The sequence below is a fragment of the Cannabis sativa genome, chromosome 7 (assembly GCF_029168945.1).
Source record: "Cannabis sativa cultivar Pink pepper isolate KNU-18-1 chromosome 7, ASM2916894v1, whole genome shotgun sequence".
Taxonomy (NCBI): Eukaryota; Viridiplantae; Streptophyta; class Magnoliopsida; order Rosales; family Cannabaceae; genus Cannabis; species Cannabis sativa.
Window position 1 is genome coordinate 8,602,084 of NC_083607.1, and position 26,591 is coordinate 8,628,674.

Genomic DNA, 26,591 nt, shown 5'->3' on the forward strand with positions numbered 1-26,591 from the left:
CAGCTGAACTTTCCTTTGTTGAAAACTTCTTAAAAGAGAAGAAATTCTCTTTTAGAAAGTTGTCTTTTTTAGGGAAACTTTGATTATTTCCTTTTCCTTATTGATTTCGATTGCATCTTGATACAATCAGAATATCTAATCTGTTTTTGGCAGGAATCAAGCATTGATAGAAGATCGGGCCCGTTTTTAGCAAGTTTCCCGTTTCTGGTCAGATCTGCTGCGTTAGCATCCGAATCTGATGTAGCAGATCGTGTTTTTTTTTGGAAAGTTTTTGTACAGCTGTAGATTCGATCTTGTGACTGTCTCTAAGGTTTCTATGTTCTATAAATAGAGCCTAGAGAGCAGTCATTCGAATTAGCTCTTCCATTAATCATTTTTTGCACTTATATTATTTGAGAGAAGAGAGTTTTTCTTTGTTTTGTGAGAGCCTAGTTGTTCATCTAGGTTCTAGTTGTTTATTTCTGTTCTTACTCTGTCCTAGAGGTTGTGAAGAACTACTTGACTGAACAAGAGATTGGTCTTCGGGAGAAGACTTGATAAAGCCTTACTTCGGGAGGAAGTAAGTACTTGGTCTTCGGGAGAAGACTTGTTGAAGCCTTACTTCGGGAGGAAGTAAGCACTCACACTTCAAAGACGAAGGGAGTTCGGGCTTGAAGGTGTTTCAAGAAATTTGATTCATAAAGTGGATTACAAAGGATTGCGGTAATATTTTAGAGGGAGTCTAAACTTGTTTAAGTCAATTGTCTTTGTAATTTTGATACTTTATTAATTGATTTCATTCTCTGGGCGTGGCCCCGTGGACTAGGAGTGTTCGTGAGAACACTGATACCACGTATAAATCTCTTGTGTCAAGTTATTTATTTTTCTGCTAATATTTTATATTCTGCCTGTTTTGTTTTGTTGTAGCAGAATTACTTTCTGCTTCTGCAAACACTTACAGTTTTATATTTTCTTATATATAACTGACATTTTGCAAAAACACGGTTTTTCACTACTGTTTTCGAAGTATTAATGGTAGCTTGACAAATTTAGAATGCAAGAAATGATATGCTTTGGAAGCATAGAACAACTTCATCAGCAAATGTGATTCTCAAAGCAAGATCGAACCTTAATCAATGGTGTTGTGCCAACAAAATCGTATGGATCCTCTTCTTGCTCAAAATGTTCAAGGATTGGAGATAGGGCATTGGATGAAACCTTTGGCTAACATGATTAAGGTAAATGTTGACGGGGCTATATTTGAAGCAGCTGGTTGTTTTGGCTTTGGGTTTATGGTAAGAGATTCTGCTGGACAAATTGTAGAAGTTGTCTCCAAGTGTCGTCCTGGCCATGTTTCATCTGAAATTTTTGAAGCAAGTGGGATTAAAGAGGCCCTAAGTTGTATTAAGAGAAAAGGATGGGAGGTTGTTACGCTCGAAACGGACTGCCTAGTGGCAGTTCAAGCAGTTAAAAGCAATATTCTAATGCCTTCTGCATTCGGGTTGCTGGTGTGGAAGTGCAGAAATCTCCTACTTGAGTTGACTAATGTCAATTTTAATTTTGTCAAACGTTCTGCTAACAAGGTAGCACATTTTCTCCAGTGTAGTGCTTGTTATCTGTTAGATTGTGTTTTTTATTTTAACGACCCCCCGTCAGAGTTGTTAGACGTTGTATTGGCTGAATCTTCATTTTAATAAAATGCCATATTTTCATTAAAAAAAAACTATATATATATATAAGTAACACTTTTCAATTGTATTATTCATTGATGATTTCTAAACACATTTAACTATACATATTAATTTTAAAAATATAAAATCATTAGATTTTAATCCAGTGACAAATAATAAAAGAAAAAATTTAATTTTTATATTTAATTTAGCTACTTAATCAAAAAAAATATTTATTTTCATACTATATTAAAAATAATTTATATACAAAATACTTAAGTAAAACTCAACATTTTTTCATTTTTTTTTTTTTGCCATTTTTTTTCATTCGTTGAAACAACATTAGCTCATATAATGTAAAAATAATTTTTTTTTTTATTTAATAGAAAAATTAAGCATAAAATCTCAAATTTTCTTAATACTACCCATTAAGAGTGCACTCATATATGTTTATATTTATATAATATAGTAATAATTGTTATAAATATTAATAATTATGTGGATGTCCAAATCTTTTATTTATTACCATAAATTGTAATGAACATTCCTCTTTTCCTTAGTTTCCCTTTTTCTTAGTTTCTTAATATCTCACTCTTGTATTTGTATAAATAGGGGTTCACCCCATTGGAATAAACAACTCAGAAATTCTCATTCACTTTCTCTTTCTCTCTTCATCTTCTTCTTCTTTCTTCTCATCTACTTTATATTATTTTATATTATTTTATAACACGTTATCAGCACGAGTCTCTGCCCAAGCTTCAAGCATGAGTCTCTGCCCAAGCTTCAAGCATGAGTCTCTGCCTAAGATCCAATGTAAGTATTTTGTTAAAGTTCTTGAATTGTTTCAAAGTCACGATACACTAAATATATATTTATATATATACTCATCTGACTGAAACAATTTTAATGATCTTTTTTTTTTATTTTATTTTTATCTATATATCTATATATTATATATGTATGTATATGTTTTTATATATTTATTATTAATTTCATATATATATAATGTTCTTATCATTCATAATATTTACAATATATGTGTGCCTATGATATGATAGAGAAAATCTATATAAATTATACATATATCCAAAAGATTATGTATTATCGATAAAATATTGCATATATCCTAAAGATTATGCATCATCGATAAAATATTGCATATATCCTGAAGATTATGCATCATCGATAAAAAATTGTATATATCCTGGAGATTATGCATCCTCGATAAAATATTGCATATATCCTGATGATTATGCGTCCTCAATAAAATCTTGCATATATCCTGAAGATTATGCAAACGTAATATTCATTATATAGTTGATGGATATATAATGAAAGAGATGAATACATATTTATATATATGTTCTTGTATTCTTTGAGAACAATGAAAAGTAATCTAATATCGATATAGATTTTGACAAACATTTCCTGAAGTAAATGTTTTATATTTGTCAAAAAAAAAAAATGATTGTATTTATGCGAATACAACTAAAGAATAATTAAAAATGATTATTATTGATGCAATTTTATAGTGGGTTTTGAATATCCAAAAAGAATGTTAAGAAAATTGCATTGAAACATCAAAGTATAAGAATAACAATGAGCATGACTAATGTTATTTAAATACATGAGGCATGTATTTATTGTTCATCATTCCCTGCAGAGAATGGTACGAATTGAAGTCAATTACTTTTAAAGATTCCTCGTATTAGTCATGTTATTATACATTGTTATTACTTGCAATGTTGGAAATTATTGAATCTGACATATATTAAAGATTAAATTTTGCATACATCTTGGAGACTATGCAAAAATTGCATTCATATATTCTTTGAAATATCGTAAAAGAAATTGTTGAATAATTTCTTATATTTTTAAACAAGTAATAAATTTTTAAGAAATTTATAATAATGTTCTACTTGTTCAACGTCATTCCCCGAAGTGAATGTAATGATTTTAAATAATCAATGACATTATTTACTAATCAAATATTTCCAGAAAAAGTGGAAACAACTAAAAGATGAGATACCACACATAATCAAAGTGCATGAAATTTATATATCATGTGTGGAATTGAATAATAGTGGTCGCGTACCTATAGTACGGACATACTTATAATCAAGATAAAAGTATACTTGATTATTGAATAGAATGTGAATTGTACAAATTTATTGTACATTTAGAATATTTGAATATCATTCCCTAAAGAGAATGAATAGACATGAAATTCTATTTCAAAGAATGTAGATTTCACATATATTGACAATGCCAAAAGCAAATTAATATATACATATTTTATTATTTCTTGAAATCAATAGTTTCAAACTATTGTTAGTACAGGATATGTATATATATATAGTTACTATATAATTCAGTTTGTATATTCCCAGAAGTGAATATATAACTTACTAACATTTGTTAGTGATCCAATATAATCAAAGTGATAAAGAATCACAAAATGATTATTTGAAAAGCTTCCTGAAGAAGTCTTACATACAATTGCTACTTGGAGTAGTAAAATATATTTGTATGTATCTAGATGTATAACTTTTATCTAGTTATAAAAGTGATAAGAAATAACTTATTATATGTACTGGTTGTACATTTAAATATATAATATATCAAGTCATGATAATTAGACTGATGAATAGTCTATTAATAAATTAGATGACTTGTTAAAAAGATACCAGGAAAAATGAATGATATATTATGGTTATATCTATTTGACCATTACAATAACATGATGAAGTTGTCATGTATCTTTTAAATTATACACATCATTGAATTGATGATAGTGATTCCTGAAGAAATATAAAGTTTGATAAACATAATAGTGACTCCTGAAGAGTGTATATGTTAAATGAAACTTTTTATGATTACTTATATGTTGTAGTGATTTTACATTACCTTGTGAAAGTTTCATTGAAATACAAATTATAGTGAACCTGAAGTTCATGAATTGAATTATTTTGACATGATCAATCATATGCAATAAATTGTCAAAGAATTTGACTAAATTTTGTTGAAGAACCAGAAGATTCTTCTCATTGTTAATTTATAAGGCTCAAAAGAAGAATGTGCATATATTTGCACATAGAAAATATTTAAATTATATTTCCTTAACAATCTTGAGCTATTGTTAGATTTTTATTGCATAGTTTCTTATCGATGTGATAAGATTATATAATCATGCATTTACAAAATGTGTAAATTTATGTATTTCTAATTATACACGTATGACTCATTCTTAGAAATGAATTAAGTTCATAAGGATTGAACTTGAAACTAAAGTTTATTGAACCTAAAGTTCAATGTCATATAGTATATATGAGTTTAAACAAATATTGATTCATTGTGATATATTGAAATCCCTACAGGTGTATTAATATTATTAGATATCACAATTTTTAAAAAATCTCTCGATCAGGGGGAGAGAAGCAGTTGGGATCGATGATAATTTTTGAAAAATGATCCTTGCACAAAGTATATAAGAACAATATAGTTCAAAATGATATATACCAACTGCAAATCAATATTATTCAAAGTTGAGATAGAATGAGTTGAAAACGCATGAAGCGTAAATGAACAATGTAGAAATTATTAATAAATGTTCATTTGATTTGCCCTGAAGTTGTTAAATCTAGAGGTACTCATGGAGATACCTTAATGTTATAAAGTATTAAAATGATAACCGTGATGAAAACGGTACTCGAAAAGACTCCCAAGAGAAGTTAGACATAACACATTTCATCATAATTGAATCCCTGAAGTGATTCGTTATAGGTACCTATAAATGATAAACATATTTGAAAAATATGTAATTTAAAGAGATCTCTATAAGTTATGTCAATATGGGAGGAAATTATCATTTATTGAAATTTTTGTCGACAATAAATATTGAATGTTTGCATATGCAATAAACTAACATGAGATAGCAAGGATCATGGTATTAGATTTGTCGAGAATCATCGACTTACATTTTGATTTTTGGCCAAAATATTATGACGCAATCCAGGCAAATTTACTTACATAAAGTGAAGTAAGACCTGTAGGGTGTGCAAATAAATATTTCTAATGAGAAATTTGCATATATGTATTTGTACATAATGAATTATTGTACAAAGTTTGCATAGACATAAGATTGATTGAAGTAAGGCTTAAATATTGAGAAAATATAATCATTATTTGATTATAGCCTGGAATATATTTTATGAGGATTTATAAGCGTCACATAAATGTTGCAACAAAAGATTATTTATTTGGAGCTCCTAATATAGTGAGAATTTGAAATAAGCCTTATCTAAAAATTCTAGAAGAATTTAATACATGTCTTAAGTGATATAAATTCTAAGTCGAGCGCACTATATGACAAAGATCTTTGTATGAAATAAAGACATGTAAGTAAATTATTGTTTGAAAAATACGTATGGTTGTCTATGCAGTATAAATACGTAAATTATACGTTGTGATAGACTCTTGAAGAGTTTTTGATTAATTGAAGAACAAACTTTTATTTCTTTTGTATATCGAGAAATATTAAATGTATAAAGTTTGTTCATTAGTATTGAAGTCCTGAAGTACTTCATATGTATTAAGAATTATAGATATATGATCATTTGATATGAAAATTAAGATCATACAACAAAATGGAACAAATATATGGTATTGGAGTACCATCATTGTCACAAATGAAATTTATATTATCATTAATGTGTTATGTTCATATCTACTTGAAATGTTAAATTTTAGTATGAACAAGATTGTATATATACATGAATGATACAAGTAGTTGGATAAATATTAATGTTCCACGAACCCCTCATCTATAATTTAGAAGTCCATACATACTCTGGAAGAGTTATAGAAAATATATGATCAAAGATTATATATGGTGATATTTTAAAAGTGATAACAATAATCTTATGAGATATATTATCACCAAAAGAATTATGGATCATATGTGCATGAGGGGGAGACATATTCATGTTGCACTCTTTTTCCTTTAGTTCAGGTTTTGTCCCAATGGGTTTTCCTGGCAAGATTTTTAACGAGGCAACTTACAAATAGTTATGAATATGAAATATATATTGTACTCTTTTTCCCTAGCTCAGATTTTGTCCCACTGTATTTTTCTGGCAAGGTTTTTAACGAGGCAACTATAAATCATGTTAACATACTTGCATTTTATGAAGCAAGTAGAGAATGTGTGTGAGTGAGAACATTGACATAGCATATTCGGGAAACATATGGATTGCACTCAATAAAGAAGTATCAACCCAAGCAATTCTCTATGGATAATACTGCTTGCATCGTTCAACTAAAAGGAGGTACATTGAAGGAGATAGAGTTAGAACACATTCCACGAAATTCTTCTTTATACGCTTCAAGAAAATGCATATTGGTGTTCAACATATTCAATCAAGTGTCAATCTTACAAACTTATTCACAAAGTTATTACCAACATCAACATTTGAGAAGACGGCAGACAAGATCGAAATTCGTCGATTAGAAGATCTCCACAAATGCCTAAATGAGGGGGAGTTAGTTTACACTATACTCTTTTTCCTTTGATCAAGTTTTCAGCAAGATTTTTAATAAGGCAGTTATTATGGACATCCAAGGGGGAGTGTTATAAATATTAATAATTATGTGGATGTCCAAATCTTTTATTTATTACCATGAATTGTAATGAACATTCCTCTTTTCCTTAGTTTCCCTTTTTCTTAGTTTCTTAATATCTCACTCTTGTATTTGTATAAATAGGGGTTCACCCCATTGGAATAAACAACTCAGAAATTCTCATTCACTTTCTCTTTCTCTCTTCATCTTCTTCTTCTTTCTTCTCATCTACTTTATATTATTTTATATTATTTTATAACAATAATATATATATATACTAGCTTAATACTAAGTGCAATAGACATATACTTATTTATATTCTTAGTTTAGATTTTAGTTATATATTTTTAGTTGTATAATTCTATTTTTATGATATTATTCAATAAATAATATTATTTTTTTATTAAAAATATTTAATATAAATGATATTTATAAAAAATAAACATAATAATACTGAAAATTTGTTATTTATTATAATTTTATTTTAACCGTTTTAATTTTATAATACTTTACATTTTTATTGAAATATCATATACTTTTTCTATTCTCTCAAAAAAGAAAATGAAAATATATTTTTTTGTAACTTTAAAAGGTAAGGCGTTACAACAATGATTCCTTAAGAAAATTAATATTTTTTTCTATTTTGTTGTTTTAAAAGAAAATGATAGTAGAAAGATTTTTTTTAGATATGTGGATTGAGTAAAAAAAATAATAATAATAGAAATATATATTTTAGATATGTGTAATGGGTTTAAATTTGAAATGCACTGTTAAAAAAAAAAATACTTTGTTATATAGTTACATTTAAGATAAGATAAAAGATAAGAGAAAGATCATATGTGTACTTAGTTTAAATTTAAATTGTAATATTTTAAAAAGAATAATTTACAATTTTGCCTCCTGACTTGACAATATTGATTTTGGGTCCTAAAATATACGGCTTGTTAAGAATCCTCCTTGAACTGTTACATTTACAAAAATTTAGTCCTCTTGTTAGATTCTGTTCTATTATTCCGTTTAAATGATGATGTGTCATTCTCATTTAAAAATTTTGCTCCCTAAACTTTGACAACTATCAAATCGTACCATCTCAAAATAAAAATAAGACAGATTCAACATTTTTTTAATAAAATCTTAAAAAATCTTAATAAAATAAAATTATTTTTTTAAGAACAATTATTTTGAATGAATAAGAAAATTAAAAAAATAAATTAAAATTTTACAACTAATCAAGCAATATAAAAAATTATTGATTTTTTATTAGAAACTTTATTTAGATATTAAAATTTTAATTTATAAATACTAAATTTACAGGAACAAATTTGAGTATATTTTATTTTCATTCAAAAATGTAGATTTGTTTAAGTAAACATAATATTTTTTTAGTTTAATTTATAACTTTTTCTCAAAATAATTTTATATTTTTATTGGAGTTTTTAATTATTTTTCTTTATTTGTTAATATATGAGTTTATAAATATAAATAAGTTTGATTTTTTCTTCAAAATATCTTAGTTTATTTAAATTATTTATTTAATTCTCAGTAATTTTGATTTATTTTTTACGATACGTTTTGATGAATAAAAAAAAGTTTGAAAATATTTTTTAAGTAAAATTAATATTTTTTATTTAATTTAGTATTTTATCCTATTTTTAATAATTTTTATTATTTTTTCTAAATTAATAGAAAATTATAATTGTTTTAAAATAGAATATTATAATTTTTAAAATTATTTTCTTTAATAAAATGAGAAAAAATTTTGTATTGGTCAAAGTTTAGGTGATAAAAATACTAATTTTTAATGGTAAAAGAAACGAAACCTAACAAAATGAACAAAATTATGTAACTGTTATATTTTAGGGAAAATTCTTAACAAGACGTATATTTTTTAGGGTAAAATCAAAGAGTGCTGAAAGTTTAGAGGACAAAAATTCAATTATTCTTTTAAAAAAGAACAATACTTTTTATCATATCGCTTAATATAACATAAAAATTTATGCTCTTTTTTTTAATAAAAATATTTATGCTTCTTGAAGCTCCTTTTAGTGAAAAATATAAAACAGTGACAAAATTATAGTAAATTTAGATTTTTTAAATAATGTTTATTAATTTGTAAAGTTTTATTACAATTTTATCAACTTTTACAAATATGTAAACATTATTATAATTATTATATTTTTATAATTAATTTTTATCACTTTATTTATATTTTTTTTTTAATAAAAAATAGGTTATTTCATAATTTTTTCAATTTGATTCATGAAAAATCTGTGTTTTAACTTTCTAATCTCTTTTAAACGTGGCCAAGACAATGACTACCCCTTCTCATTTTTCTCTCTTCTTAGACCATCTCCAATAAATAGTGTATATTTGGCCCAAAATATACTATAAAGTTATAATCAGCCCAATTTTTGTATTTGTGCTCCAATGCACAAGGTATAAATTAGTTATAAAAGTCAACATTACTATTAATATTCATTGAAAATATACAAATAATTAACTTTATTTATTTTATTTTAATAACTTATAAATACAATAATATACAAAAATATTTTTTTATTAATGAATAGTATTAATGAGTGGCAAATAGATAATTAAAAAATGGATAATTACACTACATACTGAAATTTTCAACTTTTTTACTTTTATACTGTGGGGCGGAATTTTTTTCAAAAATACTGTGTAAGTTTTATACTGTGTATTGTGTTCAGTTTTCACTGTTGTTTTACTGTTGTTTTTTAGTTGTTCCACTGTTCTTTTTAGTTGTTCTGTTTTGTGTTCCACTGTTGTTTTATAAAAACACAGTATTTCTAAAAAGATTTCCGTGTGACAGTATTTTTGTAAAATTCAACTCAAATTTCAATATTTTTGTAAGTTTTTTCCTTAAATAATGTGTCATTTATTGGACTAAGATTTGACACATGCTATCTTTTGTGTCAAATTTGATACACATTTTAGATCACTGTTAGAGTTAACTTTTTGCAAAATGTTCTAAAAAATTGCAATACACCACATTTATAGCTTTCCATTGGAGATGCTCTTAGCTTTTTAATACACTTTATTTTTAGGTAAATATCATGTTGGACTCCGTATTTTGTAAAAGCTACTAATTAGACATTTTATTTTATTAAATGATAAATTAGACCTCGTATTTTTTAAAATGATACAAAATATATAGCACTATCAGCTGATTTTTTATTAAAATAAAATTTAATAATAACCCGATCTAGATATTTTATGACAAGACAATTGGCTACAATTTTTGTATTTTTTCGTGCTAAGAATTATCTTCAAGTTGATTATATAGAAAAAATTATTAAAAATTGAGTCCAGGGTCCCAATTTATACAATTTTAAAAAATGCATGCTTCATTTTGTCATTTGAAAAAATAAAAGATTCAATTAATAACTTTTGTAAAATATATGATCTAAAATGAAATTAGTCATTTGTTTTTTGATATATTTTTTTATAATATAAGTAAAAATATAAGCTTTCAAAAATAAAACAAAATAAAATAAAGCAAAATTATGACATTAATTATGAACTATATAAAAATAAAATCACATTTAAATATACTACATTATAATATATGTTGAGAAATATTGCTATTAGGCACAAAAGATCCTAACACCATTACAAGATGTTGTATAATAAATATTTAATATATTATATAATAGTTTTTAAATAAAATATATAGGAAATTTTGATAGTATACTCTCCTAAAGAAGTTTTATTTCTTATCTTTTTAGAATCGAGAAGCTTTTTTAAAAAAATTTATAATTGTGTACATTGTAGCTATTTAGAATTATATATGAATTTTAATTTTTTTTTACATAAGTTGTAGTACTGAAGAAAATAAATTTCAAACAATTACTTACCACACGTAAAGAAAAATAATTGCATGTACAACAAAATATTTAAATTTTGTTTTCTTTAACTTTCTAAAAATTTACAGTGTCCTAAATAATTATAGAAATCTTTTACTATAGGACCTTCAAAAAAGACCTTATAAGTGAAGGTAATCCACAACGTATAAAAAAGTGACACGTGGTAGTTTTTTTGTGTTTGAGAAGTAAGTGATTATTTTTTAATTCTTAAATACTTTTCGTTTCTTGCCCTTCACTAGAAGATTGGGACGAAGTCTTGATACCCACCTCCTTTCCGTTGTGCCTCATCTCCATGACTGTATATGTATCTTTCCACATTCTATTCCTTATATTTGATTTTAATCTCTTAATTTGTTAGTGCTACAGATGACGATGATTGTGTTTATTTCCTCATCTTTAGTTTATGGAGTTTGATATCATTGGTGTAGGATTTTTATTCCCTGCTGACCCTACACATAGCACAAAACTAATCAAAAGCTAAGGTCAATTAAGACCTTTCTCACCCAGTCAAAGCACCTCTGTTGACTCCCTGATAAAGAACCTAAACGACAGCCTCTAGTTATCAACTACAGGTTGTTTTCAATTTAAATTAGTAACCCTAAAAGCATCAGACATATATATACATCTTTATCTTCGCAAACATATAAACAACAACCCAAATTCAATGTTTAAACCCTAGCTGTGAGCCCTTTCAGCAACAGTCTTCTTCTTCGTTGTTCTTCTCTGAAGAACACGAAGCACAGCTGCAACATAAACCCAGAAACAACGCAGCCCAGATTAAAGCTAAACCCCAAAATCGAGACACTCTTCTTTGTGGTTCTTCTCTGAAGAACACGAAGAACACAACAATGAAACACAGAAAAACGAGAGATGAAAACACCTTAAACCGATTCAATACCCAACCCAGAAATCACATAAACATAATATAGAAATTGCAGAAAAATAAAGGAAGAGAATACACCAGATTTATAGAGGTTCCCCAAAAAACAATTGTTGGGTACATCCTCTTGAGCTCGCCTCAGATAGCTCGATTCCACTATAAAGATCAAAGAGTTACAATTGTTGATTCCAAATTACAGGTACAATCTGGTAATACTTTATGTTTACAAATTTTGTTTCTCTCTTCTCTCACTGTTTTTCTCACTATGTTTAATCTCTAATCATCTATCTTTCTTTGTTTCTCCATGAATCAGTCTCCCTGGTTTGGTGTTGAACATCCGAGCTCTAACCCTAGGGCTCCAAAACTCACTCAAAGTAAGTCTCTTTCAACTCTCCACTTTTCTGGATCTGATCATGTGATTATCCTGGTCTTGATCTGATCTGCTCTCTCTTTTTGTTGCTCTGATCTCTCCATACTGATCTGATGATATTTATATGTGTTATAGTGGAATGCAGTAAAAACATGAGAGTTAGTTACAAAGTGGTTAAATACTTTGTAGCTAACTTAAGTGTTCTGCCTAGGTATATTAGAGGTCGAAGGCCACCCAGGAATTTATTTTTACTGTCTTGTAACTCTCTTTGTAATAAACTAGTTTTTACAGTGTACAGGGAATGAAGGGAGTTTATTTCAACAATTGGTATGCATATTATTATTAGAGTTTTTGGCGGTTAAACCCTTCAAATTATCATTTCACTTGCACTTAACTCTTTCAAGTTAAATTTGGCGATAAAACTTTCCAAACCACTCAACTAATAGCATATTTAAGGTGTCATTCAGTTAACTGTCACCATAAACTGCTTATGTACGTGACATGTTTATATTGGTACACCTAATATTATATTTAAAAATTATTTTTAAATTAAATAAAATTATAAAAATAAAAAATATAATATTTAAAAATAAAAAATATTATAAATTTTGAAATAATTTTTTTTAAATAAAATATTTGATAGTTATGAATTTGTTTGATCAGGTTTTACTATTAAACATATTGACTTACTATGGGGGTTTTAATGGTGAAATTATTCTTACGCTTAATTTTTTTTTTATTTTAATCTATTCAGTACGACCCATAATGCACACTATCACTACTTAAGAAATCTCTTAAAGAAAATTTAGAAGAACATTTTAAGAGAAGAACGATAAAAATTTATTTAGTAGAAAGCTTTTCTAGTGTCCTTACAATGAAAAGGATGAGTCTATATATAGCAATTTACATGAGGTAGGATACAAAATAGGAAACTTTCTAGAAATTTCCTACAAGCAAACAAACATACAAAAAGACAAACTGACAACAAAAGGACAAACCAACAAAATGACAAACAGAGAAAAGGACAGTCTGACAACAAATGGACAAACTGAAAAACATAGAAAATGCCAAATTGACAAACAGACGATTAGAAAAAATTCCTACAAACATCATGACTATCTTACACAAATAAGAGATGTGTAATTTTTTTGTTCTTCTTATTAGCAGTCGATAATTGGCTCGTGATCAGCATTGTAGTTTGAGTCATAATTGGGGTCCTCTTGAAGTGGGTGCCAACCTGATGGTTCATCCTTTTCATAACTTCCAGCTTGTGGACATGCATCATAATCAGAATAAACAATCTCCCATTCCAATCCATTGTACTAAAAGAGATAGGGATCCTGGTTGATTTTTTAGTCCATGTATGGATCTTGCGAATCTTCAAAAATACTTGTCTTACGGAGTGGGACCCCTACAGTGTCTGTTTCTTTAAATAGTGATGAATTTTTCTTCTTTGCTTTAGGGGCTTGGACCTGATTATGACTATTCTCGGAAATTCAGAACTTTTCTAGAGCCCTTGCTATGCGTCGTGAATAATCTGAGGGAAACATTTCCCATGGGGCATCATCTTCTATTCTTGGCCAAATTTCTAGTGGAATAGTCTGATTTTTCTCAAAAATAACTTTTTGGAGATCTCTGTACTCTGCACTTTCTCTAAAAGGTGCTTCCTGCAATCCGTATAGTTCAAAAGTGGGATTGCAAACTATTTTCTTGTTCGCGTCTAATTTTGCATTAAGACTGATAAAGAAGACAATGTAGCAATCCATCATGTTGGCTACATGTGGTCTTGATAGATAAACAAAGACGTGCCTATTGTTGAGAACCTTTTCCCATTCATCCCAAAGTATTTTTTGCCACTCCTCTAGAGGAGCGTACCAAGACAAAATGTCCATTTGGATTTGGTAGGCTGGTTTGTTTTTTCTTGTTCGACGAAAGACTGTATAGCAGTGTGAACATCCATAGTTTGGACTTCGAAAGCCATTGTGCAGAGGCATGTTAGGTACCAAAAAAGATGAGCTATAGATTTTGGAATGAAAAGTGCAGTTCGTAAGGGGACTAGATTGGCAAAAGGATACTTTGGGTGAATTAGAAAATCATGTTGGAAATAGGATCCAAGTTTGGAGAGAATTTGTTCGTGAGTATAAATAGCCCTGTGAGAGGCCCTTTCTTTTGCTTACTTTATGGATTTAGAAAGGATGAGCTTTGCATCTCGGGAAAAAGAGTAGGGAAATGAGCAATTCTTTTGTGATGATGATGATGATGATGTCATTATATATATGTATGGAATGATATGGGAAGAGTTGTGGCTGATTAAGGGGATGGTTTTGAGTGGGTGTGAGGAGACCATATTTATAGCCGTAGGTCTAGATAGGAGGTCGACCAAGGTATTTTCTTTTCTGGGAAGGTGTTTTATTTCAAAAGAGTAATGATCAAACCATGTTGCCAGTCTCAAAAGTTGAGTATTGGTTATCTTGTTCTTTTTCAGGTTTATCATTCATTTTGATGCAGCAAAATTGGTTTCCACTAAGAAATGATGGTCGATGAGGTGTAACTCAAATTTTGTGATTCCCATCTTGATTGCAATCAGCTCTTTGAGTGTTGAATGATAATGGAATTGGGAATCTTTGAAGTGTCCACTCTTATATCCACATATTCGTCTTTTCCCCTGCTCATCTTTCTCTAAAAGGACAGCACCCTAATGTTGGTCACTGGCGTCTGTTTGAAGAACACGTTTTTTCGTTAGAAGGAATCTGTAAAGGTGGTAAATTTTGCATGATTTCCTTCAGCTTTTTGACTGCCACAGTTTGGTCATGTGACCATTCTGGACTATTCTTTTTTAGCATATTCCTGAGTGGCCTTGTTAGTTCAGACAGTCGGGGAACAAAGTCTCGTAAATAATTGATGATGCCTAAGAATTGTTACACCTAAACTTTCGTGAGATTTTCATCTGGGAATTTGAGTAGTTCATGGGCTATATGTGGTTGGGCTTCATATTTTCCTTTGGATAATTTCATCCCAAGGAATTCTATTTGCGTCTGTCAAATAATCATTTTTATTTCAGACAACATGATACCATGGGCTCTAGTTATCAAAGCAAACTGGGCCAATAATGATTGATGGGCTTTCGCATCAGGAGAAAAAAGCAAAATATCGTCAATATAGATGAGAGTCTTTTCTAATATTGGGCCATATATTTTGGTCATAGCATTTTGGAATAGGAAAGGGACATTTTTGAGCCCAAAAGGTAGGACGGTCCACTAGAAATGATGATTTGGAATGCAAAAGGTTGTTTTGGGCCGATCACCTGGTTTGATGCCTAATTGCCAAAATCCTGCTTTTAGGTCAAATTTTGAAAAAATATGGGCTTTGGATAAAATGCAAACAATGAATTCTTATTTGGTATTGGAATTTATCATCTGTTAAGAACTCATTTAGGGGCTTGTAGTTGATGACCAACCTCTGCTTCCCTCGAGCTTGCTCTGATCGATTATTGACATAAAATGCATGACACGCCCATGGAGAGGAAGTTGACTCTATCAAACCCTACTGCTCTAGCTCTTTGCACTCATTGGACGCCATTTTTTGGTGTTCTGGATTCATGCCTGGGTGACTAGCCTTCGTAGGGTTTATATCTTCATTAAGCTTAAAAGGAACGCTTATGAAGAACTGTTGATTTTTCCAAAGAGGATGGTCACATTTCTTCAGGAACTCTGCATGATTATTGGCACATGAGACTTTGATGAGCTCTTTCTTTATCTGATGAAATGGGTCATGGGGCATTAATAAATAGTTTGGTATTGCTTCCCATGGAGCAAAATGTTATATGTAACCAAGTCCACTAGGGAGAATACGCAAACCCTTCTTCTTTGTGTAAAGATCAAATTCAACAATTAAGTATTTTCCTGGTAATTTTTATCTAATGACTCTGTGAGTAACAAAACACCCTGGGAAGAACTGCAACTGAATCGATTGCTGATGAGCTCTGTGCAAAAAATACCTCTATTTGCAGCATGAAAGTATTGTTTCTCTTTCTTCCAATATTCTTTAGGAAGAATATCAGGGTTCATTATCGTGTATGATCCTCCCATGTCAAAAAATCCTACCACTTTTATCGGCTTGGCATAGTTTGTTGAAACTTGCACAGTGAGGACATGGGATGGTTGCATCGTGTGAATAGTGGACATTTGATAGCATTCTGTAATGTCTGAATCACTCCATTATTCGAATGCACAAAGGGATTCTGAGTTGAATTCATCATCTATGGAGAAGATTGACTCTATGTCATTTTCCTTAAGAGACATCCCAATCGTTTGTTGCATATGTGATATAAGATTGACTGTTTTTCCTTTTGGGCACTGTTTTGCATAATGCCCCTTTTTTCCACACACAAAACATCGATCAGATTTTTTATAAAAGTTGCGCTTCTTTCGCAAAATTTTTATTTTACGTCCCTTGTGCTTTGAGAACTTGAATGTCTTGAACTTGTTTTTGTTCTTTGGGGTTTTGCAAGAACATGAAGATTCAGAAGGGCATTTGATGAGTAAATCTCGTCTGCTGCAAACTTTGCCTAGTTTTTTAGATTGCTTTATAAATTCTTGGAGAAATTTCTTCTGGGAGCATATTTTTTCAAGGGCCTTTAAGACTAGTTGGAAAATTTCTCCAATTGCAGCATCTGTTAGGCTTTTTCCTAATTCAGAGAGTAGCCTGAAAGTTTCTTCGCCAAGAGGCTCTGGAATAGAGGAAAGGAAGGCTTGCTTTAGATTTGGATAATCAATTCCACCTATTTGGTAGAATCGTTTAGTCATTCTTTTGTAATGCTTTTCCAAGTCTCTTTTGTCCATTGAACAATAATTGAGCTTGAAAAATTCTGCTCTAAGTCTTTTAGTTACGTGTGAATCTTGGCCACAAAACTCGACATAGAGATGGCTTAGGGCATTTGCAACAGATGGGAGTTGCAAGAAAGTCATCTGTCTGTATTCACCTAAGCTTGTCCACCAATCTTGCAAAGTTCCAGTGAATCTTGAGACAAAATTCAAGAGGATCGTCCCCGTCTGTGCCTGTGGTTTTTGTGTTTCCAGGCTAAGCCAAGCTTGAAATTCTTGAAATCTCTATCGCCATTTAGATGAGGGAATGTCATCAAGAGTAAAAGTTTGAAACTTAGAATATTTACTCTTTTGATGATGATTGGATTCCGTTTTCATTGTAGCTGCTTCTTCTCCTTCTTCACTTTCATCCTCACTTTTGACAATAGGCTCGGTTTGAGAGTATGCTTCTTCTGCAGATTGAGCCATAAAATAAGGGGGTACGTCATCTTCAGAAATATCCAAGTCTTTAGACTTGTCACTAATATCTGAATCTTGAGACTCGTTACTAGTATCTGAATCTTGGGACCAAGTTTCAAAATTCTCTTCTTGGTCAGAGGAAGAAGACTGATTATCAAATTCTTCATCTGGTTGGTGGATCATGGCAGAAATAGGATTATGCACAGTTCGTTGGGCCATGAATTGCTTTGGCTCTTTTTCAGATCAAGAGGATGCTCTTGGAGGAGAATTATCTAGGCTTTCCTTTTTCTTCCCCTTTTTGGTTTTTTATTGTTGTTGATTTTCGTCAAGCATTCGTCTAAGTCGGAGAAGTGAGTCTTCTTGTGAAGAGACTGAGAAAGGTGATGTCGGAGAAGTCTTTGGCATGGTTGAGCACTGCCATGGTACTGATGGTGTATTTGCTCCAAAGAGGGTTAAATTTGCTCCAAAGAGTGTTGATTCAGACCCTGTTGAATATGATTCTCGTTGAAAAAATTGCTTTTTTAGAGATTCATACTGAGTTTTGAGGGCTTTCATTTCAGCTTCTTTAGCCAAGAATAATGACATCGGCATAGAGTTATATTTTATGATGGCCATGAGTTCGTCATGCGTCTGTTGAATCTTGTTTGTCAACTTTTCAATGATCGTATCTTGTGATTGTTGTTTGACGACTGTCTCTGTGCGGGTGATTTTTTTTTTCTACCCGTTTTAAGACATGGTTCTGGGCAATCATATTTTCTGTTTGCCAATTCAATACTTCTTCGGCTGCTGAGACCTTTTGTAAAGTTCCATCAACGTTCCTAGTTGTAGGATTTTGTATTTTTGGATGGTGGGAAGTGGTACCTTGCTCTTCAATTTTTTCGAACCTCTTGAGAGGAGGGCAATGTGTATCATAATCAATGGATGGGCTAGAGGTGATCATGTTTGCGTCAGGATGTTATTGAATTAATGGTTGAACAGCTGGTGCTGTAATTGTTTCTCCATGCTTCTTCATCCATTTTGCTTGTCTTTTGTAACAAGGCAAGACTATCTGTGGCTGTGAATCTTTTGAAGAATCATTTGAATCCCATCCGGTAGGTTCTGGCATAGGCTGATTGTAGTTCTTTGGTGCAGAGTATTTGACTATGTAGTCGAATTTTCCGGATAGTTGGCCTAATAGACCGATGTTTTTGTTGCCTTTTTCCAGCTTTTGCTTGAGTTGCTTTCCTGGAGTAGGACGTCGTTAGGGCTCATCATCTTTTAAACAACTTTTGCAGTTACAGACATCCCAGTATTTATGCCCGTCTGAGGATTCAAAAGCATAAATTGGCTTTCCTTGGGAATCGGAGTACAAGATTTCTGCATCAGTTGGGTGGATGGGTGTGATGACATATTGGGTGCGAAAACAGCTAGATGTTTTTGTTTGGCTTCTGTCAAAAATAATTTCGACAGATCCATCTTCTTTTGTGTGGTAGGAAGGTTCAGTTGTGGTTTGAACCACAGGCTGTGGCTTGTGAAGTTTTTCATAGTTGGTGACCCACGACTTGGGTAAGAGCTTTGTGAGTTCTTCAGTGGTCATTTGCTTTGGGACATGTGTGCAGGTCGATACTTGTTTAGAATCGACGGAGATGAGTAAAGTATCTTGTGTTTGAGAGATGTTAAGATCAAGAGCATGATCCTGAAGCCCCTATACAAAAATTGTCCAATAATTATATTTGAGAAATGTTAAATGGCACTCATGTTGTCTGATAGTCTTGTGAGTTGTAATATTACTATTGGTTTAACATTATATCAGGTCTCACTTGTTTTATTTTAATAATATTATAAAAAAAATCACCAACTAATTATAGAACAATATTTCATTGTAGTACTAAGCACGATAACACCATAAGTGTCGTGAGTGTCACATAGGACATAGCAATACTGATTATATTTAGATGGTATGGTGTAGATGGACCCAAATATATAAGACGTGTATTATACCAATGATAGTAGTGTAGTGTATCTTTAATAAGTTGAGTGTTGAGGAGAGAAGGATGAAATGATGAAAATGCAGAAAGCAAAGCAGTAAAGGGAATGAGATAAAAGGTTATGCCCTTTGCAACAAAAGAAAAGTGAAATGAATGAATGGAAAAACACATCTAACGTGACCGACTCACACTCATTCTTCATTCCTTTTTTCTTAATTAATTTTAAATATTATAATTTTAATAATAATCTATATATTTTTGTATCTATCTAGAGCGAGAATGGTTGAAAACAACCTGAAGTTGATATAGAGAGAGAAAGAGAGAGACCATAGTTTTGTTCGAACAAGAACAGCAAGTAAGAAGAGAATTTGACTCTAGTCTTAATCCGACCGATGCGAACCGTTTGATTCTTTGACTTTTTTCTTCTTTCCTTGCCTTTGACCGATCTCTTTTACTCTTCACTCTCTTCTCCTTCAATGGGAGCTCGTTGCTCTAAATTCTCTCTTTGCTGGTTTCACTCTCACCTCAAACCTTCCGAGCTCGAATCTTCCGACCTCGGTAACGTTCTCTTTTGCTTCGATTTTTTTGTTTTGTTTTACAAGCTTTGTAACTTCGGTTTTATTGTTGCAGAGAATGGAGAAAAGAGTGATCGGAACTTATGGCCGAGTTTCAGCGAGTTCAGCTTGGAGCAACTGAAAGCTGCAACCAATGGGTTTTCGTCTGATAACGTAGTTTCGGAGCATGGAGAGAAAGCTCCGAACATTGTTTACAAAGGAAGCCTTGATAATAACACCCGTTGGATCGCCGTTAAGCGATTCAACAAGTTTGCTTGGCCTGATTCTCGCCAATTTCTCGTCAGTTCACACACACTCTCTCTCTTTCTCTCTTTTTCTCTAATGTTTGGTTTTTTTCTCTTTCTAATGAGTAAGAGTGAAAAATGTGTAAACAGGAAGAAGCTAGGTCGGTGGGGAGTCTCAGAAGTGAGCGATTAGCCAATCTGATTGGGTGTTGCTGTGAAGGAGATGAGAGATTGCTCGTTGCCGAGTTTATGCCTCATGAAACTCTCGCTAAGCATCTTTTTCACTGTGAGTGCCTTTATTTCCATTTATATCAATGTGTGTACATAATACTCCCTTTTGGTTTCCTTTTTATGGGTATTGTGAATTTTTATTTCTTTTAAATAGAGCTAAAATAACTGAAAGTGAAGCTGGGAAGACGTATTTGTTAATGTTTGGATGAAAATATTTCGTTGTTTGACTTGTTCACAATGAAATAAGATTGAATAAGACTTATGTTCCATTCAAGATCTTATCATTAACAGATTTTTCATGGGACTTAAAAGGCAAGTATTGGTATTTAATTGCCTTTATTGCCCAAGTACTTGCTTGTTTATCATTTTGGAAGTGCTATTGATGGAAAGCAATATCCATGTGCTACTCAATTGAATTAAATTCAGCTATGAATGGCATTGTTTTGTAATTAGATAGTTTGTTTCTTAAGATTGAATCGTTGTAGGGGATGCTCAACCAATGAAATGGGCCATGAGATTGAGAGTGGCTTTGTATCTGGCACAAGCTCTGGAGTACTGTAGCAGCAAAGGACGTGCACTGTATCACGATCTCAATGCCTACAGGGTTTTATTTGATCAGGTAACAGTGGCATCTTTAATATAGTGGGTTCTTTCTGTTCACATTTTTTATTTAAAATAATTTACTATAGAGTGGCTGTGGTCAATGATCAGGAGGCCAATCCCAGACTATCCTGCTTTGGCCTTATGAAGAATAGCAGGGATGGCAAGAGCTACAGTACAAACTTGGCCTTCACACCTCCGGAGTACCTGAGAACTGGTATTTGTGTTGGCCTGAATAAGTGGAAATGCTATGATCTTTTAATGTGGATTATCGTTGAACAGGCACCGCTATGATAAATATTTGCAACTTCAGAGCCATTAGCTTCTGACTTTAGTAATGGAAATTCCAAGAGTTATGATGATTGAAAAATTATTCCTGTGATTTTTACCTTAATATCTTTGGGTGACAAGTAAATATATTATATGCATATATATTATGAAGCTGTGAGAATTTAATTTGTTGACACTATGATACATACATGGGACGATTTTAATCATTTGCTTACAGGTAGAGTGACAGCAGAAAGTGTGGTTTACAGCTTTGGGACGTTGTTGCTGGATCTTCTGAGTGGAAAGCATATACCCCCTAGTCATGTGGGCTTACTTGCACTTCGTTTTCAGTTCAGAAGCATATATCTCTTGTTTTAACTGGACAATAAAATTGGGATCAACATTGTTGGTTTATGTTGTTTGCAGGCGCTTGATCTAATTCGTGGCAAGAATTTTCTGATGCTGATGGATTCTGCTCTTGAGGGTAATTTTTCAAATGATGATGGAACTGAACTTGTGCGTTTAGCTTCACGCTGCTTGCAATATGAGGCACGTGAGAGACCAAATGCAAAGTCTCTTGTTACTTCTCTCGTGTCACTTCAGAAAGAAACAGAGGTATGCACTCTGCTTGATCCTTTCATTTTTAGGTTGTGCACCATATCATAAATAAGCCTCGTTCCTCTCCATCCTTTTATGACACTGAAAAAAAAAAACGATGTTATTGTTGGATTGTATCAAGCAGTCTACACCTTAACTGCTAAAAATAAATAATGAATTAACTGCAATTTCTCTTTCAATTGTAATTGAGCAGGTTGCTTCATATGTTTTAATGGGTATTGCCCATGAAACTGCATCCTCAGTGCAGCCATTGTCGTTAACCCCTTTTGGTGAAGCTTGTGTGAGAATGGATCTCACGGCCATACATGAAATTCTGGATAAGAATGGATACAAGGATGATGAGGGGATTGCCAACGAGGTTTGGTTACTTTGTGCCCTTGTTTTGATAATATATTTTCGTTTATAATATTAGAAGTCACCATTTTTTGTATTCACACACATGTGATGAGGCTTGAGTAAGAGAGTTTGCTTCTTTCTATCTTGACATCAATATGAAATTCCCTTTACAGACGTCATAAATGACTAGTTGTGCAACAAGCTCCAGATGGGAAGCTTGCTTTGTTAGAACAGAATTAAGACTCTTTTAGCCATTTCTGTTCTTGCTTGATTCAAATTCATTTTACTCCCTTCTGGCTTTGCAGCTTTCATTTCAAATGTGGACAAATCAAATGCAAGACACCTTGAATTCCAAGAAGCACGGAGACACTGCTTTCCGAGCCAAGGACTTTGCAACCGCCATTGATTCTTACACACAAGTGAGTCCTTTGCTCACACTGAATTTATACATGCTTGTTTGAGAGGTCACAATTCCATTATCGTGTATTTATTGGACTCCGAGTAATTGGTCTAAACTTATTGTCCATTTGTTTTGGTGAAGTTCATCGATAGCGGGACCATGGTATCACCCACTGTGTACGCAAGGCGATGCCTATCTTATCTGATGAGTGAATTGCAGCAAGAGGCGCTAGGGGACGCAATGCAGGCCCAAGTGGTGTCTCCTGAATGGCCTACTGCTCTATATCTTCAAGCGGCTTGTCTCTTCAGCCTTGGCATGGATAATGATGCACAAGAAACACTCAAAGATGGGACAAACTTAGAGTCCAAAAGAAACAAAAATTGAATAAAGTGTATAGTCTCTTCTGTTTATTCACTTCTATATGACTACATACATAGTAATGTTTAGTCTATATGTATCTATTCTTTATTTGTTAGCATTTCCTTTTCCAAAGTTTTCTCCTTTTCTCTTTTTCTTTTTGCTGCCTATATTAAAAGGATTATCTTGGGAGATTAATGTTGGTTTGATAATTTTCGACTCTGAAACCTTTTCCTCGTCTGGGGTTTGTGTATATTTGCAGACAATATTTTCATGAATTAGAAGGATTAAGGTGGTTAAATTTAGAATTTTATTATATTGTTCTTTTTCGATTAATATACTAAAAGTGCATGTTGTAAAAGATTTGGCTCACCAAATCCAAAGTTTATAAGGTTGTTTGGACTTTGGACTAAAATGGTATCACTGTTTTGTATGACAAAAAAAAAAATCTATGCAAACAAAATAGATCAACTATTCAGCTTCACCTAAAGTATATGTAATTTGTCTTATCAAATTATGGGTAAGAGTTGGCCATCGCTAGTGTTATAATAATATCTTTTTTTAATGGTGATAAAATAATTTCTTCCATCACTGTTGAGGATAAGTTTCCATGAATGTTGAAAAAACTACACTGTTGTTGAGCAATTTTTTTTTTTTTTTTTTTTTTTACTTTTTGGCAGGGCACTCATGGTGTCTATTATCCTTGTGAGGTATGAATCTTAAAATATTATATATTCTCGAAGCAAGATGTTACTTGTTATTGCTCACGAATTGATTTAATTTTTAGCTAATTATAAAGAAAGTTATCAATATTCCCATCAAGCCATGATAGTTTTAAACGACATAACATGTTGGAACTAAATTATACGTTAAATAGTATAACATTTTTGATAAACCAGTTGATAAAAAAACAAAGGCTTCATTGAGCTATAACGGTATAAGAAGATAGTAACCTTATAGTTATAGATACAATAAACTCTACAGGTATGGAGTAGCATATAAAGATCTAAGTTGAGAGTAACTCATTAACTAATCATACAATTTTTCTTTTATGCAATTTTGTTTTTGGAATTCTTTTGAGATCTTTAGCCGAGCAGAGCTTCTTTTATTCAGGAATTTATGAAGAAGGCACATTGAAGTGGAACAACCATGATACAACAAATGCAAATACCATACAAGCAAGAAGAAAATTCAAGAAGCGATGGCCATGCCAGAAGCTTCGAGGCTCTGGTCCAGGCATCATTGTTACTGCAGAAGCGTTATTGGATTCGTTGGCAGCCTGTTCGGCTAACTCAATCTCACTCGCTCCAGCAATGTTGCGCGCTAGTGATTGACAAATCTCACATGTCCTGAACCAATGTAGTTGATATCAAAGGCATGAAAAAGACTAGTTTTAAAAACGGCATCTATGTGTATGAGCTTATAATAAGAAAATGAAGATTTCATCAAAAACAAAATATAGTTGACAAGCATTCATTATGTTTTCATATTATAGAGATCTGAAGTCCTGTGAGAACCCTTCCATGTGATGAAAATTCATTAAAAATAAAAAATAAAAAAGCTCCAATTTCCATAGTACAAATCTCCACAAAAAATGGACCAAAATGGGTTCTTCTAGTAGGCTTTTCAGAAGTGCTTGCCACCAACATTGCACATAATATTTTTGAGATTGGATACTAAAATGATATTGGCATGGGAGAACTCCATTCTTATGAGATAAGAATAATAATAATAACAACAACCATAATAATAAAGTCTTAAGCTCAAAAATTGCTCTACAAGATAACATAGTGGAAGACAATGATTTTAAGCGATGGTAACTACTCCAAATCTATAATATGATCTTGTTGGAAAAGCAACACGACACAGCACAACAATTAATCCGTTTAGGCAGTAAGCATAATCATTGAAATAAAAAATAATGAAAATGCACATGGGTGAGGGATTAAAGTAACATAATGCATAATTTTGTGCTAAACATATTAGATTAACAACATTATAGATTTTTTTTTTTTTTTTTTAAAAAAAAAAGGAAGATGTATCTTATAAACAAGACCAACACATCTTTATTCTTCCAATTATATCTTTAACGTAATCTTCTCTACTTTATTGAGCAAAATTGGTCTTCTATTTTTTTTTTTTTTAAACCCTACAATAACTATAAATATAAAGCTAGGTATAGAATGAATGTTCTATCATGCAATTATAATAACAATTTAATAACTTGATAAGAAACCATTTATTAAACTAACATGATCAAATCAACATAAACAATTAATGTTACAAAAATCAGAAAAAAAAAACTTACTTATTTCCCTTAATCTTGAACCAAGCCTCAGCACAGTTCCTGTGAACAGCAGCTAAATCATTTTTACAAGAACAACCCAATTCAATCGGAGCTCCAGATTCATGGCTATTACTCTCCAAACCCAGATGGCAAATTCGACAATCTCTCTCTACTTTACTCAAATGCACTTTAATTTCAACTTCGGATTCCCCAACCAGAACCGAACAATCCGAAACCGAAGAGACTCGCCGAGAATCCGAAACGACACCGTCTTCTACATCAGTACCACTGTCGCATACGAAACCGAAGCTACACTCGTCGTAGGAACCACCCGTGGTGGAATAGAACTGGGAATAGCAAGACCCTTCATCGGCGTCGGAAAAGCATTGGCTGCCGTCATCGCTTCCGGTAACTGAACGGCGGTGGTTTCCTTGTTCTAAATCAACGTGGGACATTTTTTAAGGCTAAATTTCGTAGACCCAGAAGGTGAAAACTATCGAAAAGATTGTAAGAAAGAAAGAGTTGATCGATTAAAGGATTTAAAGAAATGGGTATTGTATTAGGTGACCCTTTTTTTGGCTCAACTGCATTAACGTTCTTCTCTGCTCTCCCACCGAGAAGTTGATTAGTTCGAAGATGAGGTTAGAAACTTGAGATTTGGATTGAAGAAGGAAATAAAAGAAAAAGGAAAATTAAATTATATTTTATATATATTGCATGAGAGAATGAAAAAGAAAAACAGAGAGAGTTGTGTTTGGTATATGTGGGAGTAAACGATGGTATCCGACACAAAGACTCATGCTTTGTCAAATTTAAAAAATAAAAATTCAGTCTTTCAAAGAAGTAAAAACAAAAGGGTGCTTCTAAAAGGATAAAGGATAAATTGATATACTCTTTATTTATTTTGGTATTTTAATTTTTTTTTTATATATATATTGTGTAGTTATTTAAAATATTATATAAAATTTTAAATAATTTATAATATAAAATATAATTTTCTAATAATCTATTTTATATACGTATAAAATAAGTATTTGTG

At 31.5% G+C, this 26,591-nt stretch overlaps 3 protein-coding genes and 1 long non-coding RNA gene across 4 annotated transcripts; 2 read left to right on the forward strand and 2 right to left on the reverse strand.

The window, feature by feature from the left end:
- Positions 1–1,115: 1,115 nt before the first annotated feature.
- On the forward strand, positions 1,116–1,673 carry LOC115696346 (uncharacterized). The gene has a single exon (XM_030623250.1). It carries the CDS (start codon positions 1,116–1,118, stop codon positions 1,671–1,673), a length of 558 nt encoding a protein of 185 aa, XP_030479110.1.
- Positions 1,674–19,682: 18,009 nt separating this feature from the next.
- On the forward strand, positions 19,683–23,578 carry LOC115697346 (serine/threonine-protein kinase BSK6). The gene is made up of 10 exons (XM_030624310.2): positions 19,683–20,212; positions 20,285–20,508; positions 20,604–20,739; positions 21,170–21,303; positions 21,396–21,501; positions 21,793–21,878; positions 21,981–22,169; positions 22,366–22,530; positions 22,814–22,927; positions 23,050–23,578. Exons 1-10 carry the CDS (start codon positions 20,131–20,133, stop codon positions 23,290–23,292), a joined length of 1,479 nt encoding a protein of 492 aa, XP_030480170.1. The 5' UTR covers positions 19,683–20,130; the 3' UTR covers positions 23,293–23,578.
- On the reverse strand, positions 22,060–22,442 carry LOC133029304 (uncharacterized). The gene is made up of 2 exons (XR_009683448.1): positions 22,335–22,442; positions 22,060–22,253 (listed from the first exon to the last, which is right to left on the reverse strand). It is a non-coding gene; the product is annotated as an uncharacterized LOC133029304 (long non-coding RNA).
- Positions 23,579–24,164: 586 nt separating the features above from the next.
- Positions 24,165–26,387, reverse strand: LOC115697347 (uncharacterized). Its single transcript, XM_030624311.2, has 2 exons — positions 25,574–26,387; positions 24,165–24,614 (listed from the first exon to the last, which is right to left on the reverse strand). Exons 1-2 carry the CDS (start codon positions 26,005–26,007, stop codon positions 24,383–24,385), a joined length of 666 nt encoding a protein of 221 aa, XP_030480171.1. The 5' UTR covers positions 26,008–26,387; the 3' UTR covers positions 24,165–24,382.
- Positions 26,388–26,591: the final 204 nt, after the last annotated feature.